This window comes from Poecilia latipinna, unplaced genomic scaffold (assembly GCF_001443285.1).
Source record: "Poecilia latipinna isolate Pla-1442-1.1 unplaced genomic scaffold, P_latipinna-1.0 Scaffold1828, whole genome shotgun sequence".
In the NCBI taxonomy this organism is placed as follows: Eukaryota; Metazoa; Chordata; class Actinopteri; order Cyprinodontiformes; family Poeciliidae; genus Poecilia; species Poecilia latipinna.
In genome coordinates, this window is record NW_015114444.1 from 211,371 (window position 1) to 219,793 (window position 8,423).

The 8,423-nt window shown below is 38.9% G+C and overlaps 1 protein-coding gene across 1 annotated transcript in view; it reads right to left on the bottom strand.

The window, feature by feature from the left end:
* Window positions 1-420: 420 nt before the first annotated feature.
* Window positions 421-8,423, bottom strand: part of LOC106934578 (hexokinase-2-like) — a 24,011-nt gene continuing 16,008 nt past the window's right edge. Inside the window, exons 7-11 of the mRNA XM_015014566.1 lie at window positions 7,467-7,566; window positions 7,121-7,304; window positions 6,187-6,342; window positions 2,309-2,545; window positions 421-1,551 (exon numbers count right to left, since the gene is read on the bottom strand). Coding sequence (XP_014870052.1) covers window positions 1,407-1,551; window positions 2,309-2,545; window positions 6,187-6,342; window positions 7,121-7,304; window positions 7,467-7,566 — 822 coding nt within the window. The 3' untranslated portion in view covers window positions 421-1,406. The remainder of the gene's footprint in view (window positions 1,552-2,308; window positions 2,546-6,186; window positions 6,343-7,120; window positions 7,305-7,466; window positions 7,567-8,423) is intronic.

Consider the following 8,423-nt stretch of genomic DNA (forward strand, 5'->3'; position numbering starts at 1 on the left):
CGAAAATGTTTTTTTTTTTTTAACTAAAAGAAAGAAGGAAAAATACGGGTCAGAACCTCCAGCCGGTCTATAAAAATATATTTCCGCAATTGCATCTGGGATTGAAAGCAGACGAAGAAAAAAAAATGTAGCGATGGTCAGGGATTTGATGTAAAACTTTTCATTTCCCCCTACAGGCTTTGTGATGTGCTGTAACGTCTCCCGCTCTACGGAGGCTTTTGATGGACATTTTTAGTAGTTTGCTGTGAGCCTGTTGATCTGAGAAAGTTTGAAAAGCCGGGCCAACAGCTGATGTTTGTTGGCTTGCACATACCCAACTCTAAAAATAACAAAAGACCAGGCAGTGATCTGCTGCTGGTCTCCACAGTGATGGATAAACACACACACACACACACACAAAAAAAAATAAAAAATCAAAAACAACATAGCCAAGTAAGATTTATTGGGTTTGGTTGGATGAAAAACTGTGAAAATGAAGATCACATGTTACAGTATTTTCAGAGCTGTCTGATTATGTGTATTCAGGGTAGTTTTCAATTGTAAGGTAATGATTTTGTAAAAAAAAAAAAAAAAAGCCAATGAAAATATGCTTTGTGAGGAGAAAAACTACAAATTAAACTGATTGGTCCAATTATGGAGGTGCAGATTGTCCTCTTTATTCTCAACACCCCAGTAATAAAATGAGTCCAAGTTGGAGTAATCTTGGTTTTATTGATAAATAATAATAAAAAAAATAGACCCTGGTGATTTCTCACTTTATTTGGAGTTGATATTTTTCACAGCACATCATAATAAGCTTGCTGCAATCAGAACTGCACAGTTTGAATTATTTATACCTCCAGTTATACGGTGCCTCTGCAATTTCTAAAACATCTTTATGTTTCTGATGCGTGGACTAGTGTTTAAATTTTAAAAACATTTCATCACAATATTGCATATTTTCTGAAGTTTCCTGTAACAAAGTAAAATTGCTTTAAAACTTAAATAAAATGTAAAAAAAGGAAAGAAACTATTGCTTCATTTACCTGCTGAATGTACTGGTTTGCTTCTCTTTGGTTCAGGAATGTGCTTTTCTAAACTTGCCAGACAGTAAATGTGCTAAAAAGTTTTACTTTTCACAGACTTGACTTAAAAACAGAACTAATATAAAAGTAAAAGACAACGACGGAGTGTAAAAACGAAAAGCAACGAGCTCGTAACAGTCGGGTCTCACTGAAGGTGCAGGTTCGTTACCAGCAGATCTGTGATTTCTGAGCTCAGTTCGCGCCCGACCGAACCTCCGTCACAGCTTCGCCTCGCGCCGTTAAGCGGACACTCTCGTGTGAACGCGCTCACGTCGAAAAAAGAATGACAACCGACTGAACACAGTGCGCGTGTTGACCCACAGGGAGAAGTTTTTGCAGGTTTCACAGCGACTGCTCGCTCTTCAACCTGCAGGCCACGGCCGTGATGAGCGCCGCTCCTTTCCCGCTGCCGTCCTCCGACTTGAGGAACGTCACCTCGCACTGCGGGGCCAGGTCCTGCAGGGTCTCCTGCATGATCCTCGAGAAACTTCAGAGAACAAGGAGGGAGCAGAGAGCGGAACACAAAAATTAAGATTTCTCAGTCGGGCCGCTGAATGATTAGAAATTTGAATCTGATTAGTCGAGAGGCTGCTGTGAATTAATCATGATTAATTAATTGGTTAAAAAAACAGTTAATAAATGAACTCTAAATGGTTTTGTTAGGGCTGCCGATTGATTAAAACAGGATGGGACGGGCAGTCTTATGTAATATCTACTTTTTTCAGCTTTACGTCAAGTCGTAATGTTATTAACCCACTCAGCTCCTTCAGACTAGCCAGAAGTAATCAGCAAACAGCAGGTGGAAATGAGCATCTGCTGAGCTCATTATAGGTGCTACTTCTTAGTGAAATGCTGGTAAAAATGATGTTAAAGGGTTAATAGAGGAGCCACATTGTGATGACTTCCCAAAGGCGGAGTTTTAGAAAGAATATAAGTTTTTCTTGAGACATAGATCCAATTTCACGGCGTTAAATTACAAAGTCAAATTTATTTTATGTTACATGTGATTTACACAGCACTTTTATATCAACTCAAAGTAGAAGTTACCAGATTGTGCTATTAAAATGGCAGTATGTGCTTGGAGAATACAAAACGCTGCCCCTTTAAAGACTCATGTTTGAGGTTTAAAACACATTAAATTAACAGAAAAGACTAATCCTTCAAATTAAAACTTCTTAATAATTGGGAACAAAGCGTAGGTGAAACCAACGTGACGAACTTCAATAAATTAAAATGTTCCTTACTGAGGATGGGTCTTATAAAGGGTACCGTCCACTCCCACAGTGATGGACATTTGGTTCAGGTTGCGGTTCTGCCGGATCTTGTCAACGAGAGCGGCCAAACCGGCGCCACAGAGCTGCGCCGCGCGGCGACCCACGACGCTGCACACCTCCTTCACCAGGACGCTGTCGTCGCACGTGGAGCCGGTGAGGCCGAGGTGCTGCAGGATGGAGCGGACCTGACGCATGGCCAGCCGGTCGCTGTGGGAACAGGGACAGTTCAGGGACCTGTGCTGGACAACTCTGTTCGTTTTAGCTCCAGGTGCTCTTTCCCTCCCCCCCTCAAGATTTGTTATTAAAATGTAGAGCAAAACAACTGGAAATTGTTCTCCCACTTTTTCTGGTTTTAGAATTTAAAAATATGACTGATAAGACGGAAGGTGTCTGAACAGGCGTCTTGTTAGTGATTCTCAAGTAGATTGATCTGTGAACTTTGGGCTATTATAAGAGATGGATACATTTGATCTAAAGCATTCTGGTGTAACTCTGGTTGCATGTAATTCAGCAGCTGTTGCAACTTTTGCCCCAACATTAAAACTTTTACAGTCAAATCAAGTCCCCTTGCTTTTATGTTTTTTTTTTGTTTTTTGTTTTTTTGCTTTTCATTTTTTTGCACCTAATGACTGAAACAACAAACAAAATAAAAAAAACACTAAAGCTCAGTACGCTCACTACAATATCAACTCAGTAAAAATCACAATGCATCATCAACATGGCTGCTTTTAAAAAACTATTGACGTGTGTGTGAATTATAAGCAAGGTTATATTTTTATTCTTTTTTCTTTTTGTTTTATGATGTTCTTCTGTTTCCCCCCATATGATGCGCTGCTGCATGAAGTCGTAATGTTTCCTCAACAGCTCGTTGTTGAAAATGAGAATTTGTTCTCAATCAACTTGCTTGGATAATTAAAGGTAAAATAAAAATAAATACGGCGTTGGAGTTCTCCCTCCTCTGAATCCATCTTCCCTTCAACTCAAACCAGCTTCTCCATCTCTAGTGAGGAAACGAATCCCCACAGTATGAAACTGCCACCACCAAGTTGCCTTTCTGCATTTCCTTCCATTTTGGTCTCATCTGACCAAAGCACCTTTTCTCCAAACTCCAACATGGTTTGTTGTCAAACTGTGAGCGTGATTTCTTTCAACTACAACTTTGTTGACCGATTTTGAAAGTTTGGGATAATTTGATATAACCTCACCTTGCTTCTCTACAATTCTCTACAATGACCTTACTTCTCTACAATTTACGAAGCGTCTGCTGCGCTCCTCGGTCTTTGTCATGTTTGTTTTCCAACAAACCGGTTCAAGCTGGAATCAAACAGGCTAAATTGCACAGCGATTAGCTAACTTGTGTGATCAGTCGGCAGCTTCACTTCATGTAAAACAGACGTGAAATTAAGCAAATGCATAAATAAACGCCTTAAATGGGAATTAAAAATGGAGTGTTGACGTCAGAAGCAACACGTTGGATCTGTGTGAGGCTTACAGAGGCTGTAACTCCGTCAGCATGAAGGTTAGTCAGAAGGTGATAACTGCTAGTCTGATTACTCTCTAACAGAAGAAAAATAAAATGTCAATCCTCGGCCTTCAGATTTAAGCTCCATGCTAGACCATGGCCCCTGGGGGGAAGGATGATTCAGACGAAGGCTTTTGTTATTGATTGATGCCACCTGGGGCCGCCGACACAAAGAGCGCGGCTGATAACGGAGGAAGACGTCAGGCTCCGACAGCTGGCCCTTTTTAGGAGCCGTGAGTACGGGCTGCCGTTAGCAGCAGCTGCATTTACAGTACAAATGAACACAAACCTTTGTCGATATTTATCAAAAACCGAAAAAACCCCCCACAATTTTGCAATTGCGGTGTTTCCTTTAAATAAGAAGCACGAGTAAAAATCACACATGAATAGGTTTGTTCACACGATGACTCGCTGAAATACATGCAGCGCAGTCGTCCTGCCACTTCCTGTCGTGTTCTTCGCCTTTTAACCCAACGATGGACTACAAGGAACGTCTTCCACTAAATCCTAAGTCCTGCTGGAGAGATGAATCGCTAATCAAACTCCATGTCCCATAAATGATCTCTTTTTTTTTAAATATATGAAACTACAATTGAATCGCGAACGTATCCTATAGAATCTAACCAAATAAAATCTTGTGCGTTAATTTTGACACATGCCCACAGAGCTCATGAGTGTGACCATGGCAGTCACACCAGCGTCCAAAAAATCTGTCAAGTGTGACTGAAATTTTAAAGGGACCCGAGTGTGTTTATATCTTCCGTGTTGGTTTCCCTCCCACACGTGGAGCCTGTCTCACATCACATCGCTCTCCTCTGCAGACGCCAGCTGGAAACACGGATACCCGGCTGACAAAACACGGGACACGTCACTGAATGTCGCTGGTCTCTTGTGGACTTTATGTCTAGTTTGTGACACAGTTTTATTCCATCTCGTATTGACGTCTATCTCTGGAAAATAAAGTGATTTAATTGAACTAAGCAGAAAAAAAAAAAACAAGAATCTTCAACCACAATGTGTGTTCTGGGTTATGTCTCTTCTTAACTAGTGTTAGCACTTTTGGTTGAAATAAATTCACATTATTGATAGATGTGCAATTATAATACTCTATATAATAAATTCATTAAAAAGGGCTCTTTTAAAACAGATGAAGGAAGTAAGTTCTGTTTTTTTGTCCAGCGTTTCTGTTGCATGGTCAAAAAGTTAAACAACCTTTTAAAGCACACCTCCTATTAATACTGGATGAAGTCTGGCTAAATAAAAGTAGATTGTTCATATTGTTTGTTTTTTTTTTTGCATTAACAACATGGCTGTTTTATTTGAACGCTCACATAAACATTTGCTTGTGTATTTATATTGAAATGAAATTTTATTCGAACATGATGCAAATACAAATATAAAAATAAAATAGTGCACAGTAACAAGAAGTGCATAAGAAAGAAGAGAAAATACAGATTTTTTGTTTCAGTTAACATATCATGCTCAAAATGGGGTAGGAAGAAATGAAAACTTATAAACTCCTACCCCCTAAACACTTGAAACTTTAGAGTCCTACTGTCATTAAAAAAATCAAAATCAAAGTGGCAGTCAGAAGTAACAATTACTAATATTTAACTATACATTTTCCCATTTTATGCTGGTTTGTCTTTCTAAACCCTTACACCAAGTTATCTGCAATACACACCTTATTGCTTTCTGTCACCCGTATGTGTATCTATTGAAAATTACCTCTTTGTACTTTCTTTTGAATTGTGTTAAACTATTGCTTTGTTTTAAATCTTCATGTAACTTGTTCCATAACTTTACACCTTTAATTGAAATACAGAAGCTTTTTCTTGTTCTAAAATTGCGGATCTTGAAGTTTGAGTGACCCCTTAAGTTATACCCCCCCTTCTCTTTCAGAAAACGTGCTCTGTATGTGCTCAGGTAACAACCTTTTAGATGCTTTGAACATAAATTGAGCCATTTTAAATTCTACAAGCTCGTCAAATTTGAGAATTCTGGATATTATGAAGAAAACTACATTTTTAAACTAGAAGCCAGTTTGCTGCTTTTAACAATGTAGTGAAGAATCACACAAATGTCCACAATTCCTCACGGCGTCAGTTGAAGCAAAAATATCAACATTGCTGTTGGGGCATTTATTGACGTATAAAAACAAAAACAAACAAACTTCTGACCAATCGCGCGACACGTTGCACCGAGCTCCGCGTGAAACATTTCGTCGAGAAGCGAACGGAGACGCATCATTGTACGTCGACGAGAGCCGGTTTGAGTGACGTGGTGGGGCCTTCACTGACTCGGTTGTTTTGTTTGGATACTTCACCTTTCAATCTGTGACAGGAACTTGGTCTCAAAGATGCCCCTGGTCTTCAGGCGCTCCGACAGTTTGCCCCTGAACAGCAGACCCTTGGTGGTGAAATCCATCAGCACATGCCTCACTATCTCTCCCAGGTACATCCCACTGATCATCTTCTCATATCTTCAAAAGAAAAAAAAAGACATACAACAAGAGGATTTCACGCCTGCACAACATTATTATGTGCAGTCAGACATTTTTCTTCACAGCCATTTTTTCCCACTGTCTGCACAGCTTTTTTTTTTTTTTTTTTTTTTTTTTTTTTTTTTTTTGGATGACATGACAGATTCACTTATTGCAGATGCAAGTTTAAGGTGTGATTATGGAGCAGCACAGAGATGTTCAGTTTTCAAATTCAGGCATGTGAACCGAACGCAGCAGCAGCTGAAGAGCGAAGAAGCTTCACTGTCAAAAACGACACAAAAATATTAAATGGGTTCAAACGAATGTAAGTAGTAAACAGTATAGTTTGACCTAAAGTAGGATTTTTATTTTGTTATATTACAATTAAACACATCCAGGGTCTATAATAATTATCTATCGTGTTTAATGTTTTACCGTCTTTATTGCTTTTACAAACCAAACTAAAATAAATAAATAAAATCTGAAAAAACTCTTCAATGTCAAAATGAAAACGGATTTCTACAAAACAGTTAAATACAAATATGTTATTTAAGTGACTGAGGTAATTCAGTTGTATAAAAACAATTATTTTAATTATTATATTGTAGAAATGAAGGAGGAAGATGTGTTTATACATCTTAATCTATGTTTCTAAGTGACATAAAACCTAGAATTTGATAAAAATAAAATCAACGAGATCAGTGAAAGGTATTTTAAGTCTGATCATGTCTTACACTTTTTCTTCTTATGTTTGCTCTGATTCCTGATTTTCATGTACCTCTGCTTCCCAGGGTAGTTGGAGGCTTCGTCGACAGCATAATCAAACTCTGTGCAAAAGTCGTCCAGTTCACCGTTTTCGCCGAATGCTCCCCACTCCACGTTGACACACATGCGGCCTTCATTTCCCTCCACCGTTTCGATGTTGTGCATTTCCTCCATGTAGCAGGCGTTGGTCCCTGTGCCTGGTGTAAAAAACAAAACAATCCTGATTACAGTAAAGCTTTGCATTTAGAAATACGTTGGCCACAGTGAGCACTTTATTATTGTAATTATTATTATTTACTACTGTTATTACTATTATTATTTGACATCAAGCAGGAAAGAACAGGAACAGACAGACTTACCTACAATAAGGCCCAGCTCACATTTGGGGTCCTGATAGGCACAGGTCATCATGGTGCCCACTGTGTCGTTCACCACCGCCACAAAGCTTAGGTCGAATTTCTGGATGTGGAAGAAACACAAACTCAATTAAGAGTTAAAATAATAAAAAATTAAAAAATCTGGAGAGAAAAAAAAGGAATAATAAAATGTTCAAGTGTCAGCGTGGAATTCTGTAAGAAAGAAACAAAAATAACACAAACAACAAAATGAGAGCTTGGGAGGGAAAAAAGTGAAATACAGGTTATATATATATTTTTTTTATATGTTTGTTCAAACTGTCACTGTTTTGACAGTGTAATATGTCAGATAATTTGTGAAAAAATTAGAGCTCCTCGGTCTTCAGAAATAAACCACTCCCAGTCAGAAAAAAACAATCAGAGTCAGTAGGAGGAGAGTCTTAGCGCTGTCAATCACGCTTGTGAACACGCTGGTCACACAGTCCCTCTCTGCTGTGCTACAGCTCCTCCCCCACAGCAGAGCCCGCCGCGAGCATACAGGCGAATAAGTACGGCCACCAGTGACGGTGGATAAATAGTTTGAACAAATATGTAAAAAAAAAAAAAACAAACTTTTATAAAAGTTACCCAAAGACAGCATTACATCGTCTCTGATAGACCAACACACAGCAGATCATTAATGTAAAGTTCTGGGTTTTTTTTCTCTTCTTTCAAATAAAAACTTCACACAATGTTCAAGTTCAACCCTCTTAACCTGAAACCCAATACAGCCCAACCAGCTGCCTCCAGGAAACAGCCAAATAGATCAGTTTCATCTGGCCCAGTCAAAGTCCAGATCAAGATGTGAGACTTAAAGCAAGAGCAGAAGAAGAATTAGGCAAACATTTCAGTCTCTTCATCTGAAAAGCTGGTAAAGGCTTACAAAAAAAAAGTTCAAGAGGGTTAGTTACCTTCGTCAGC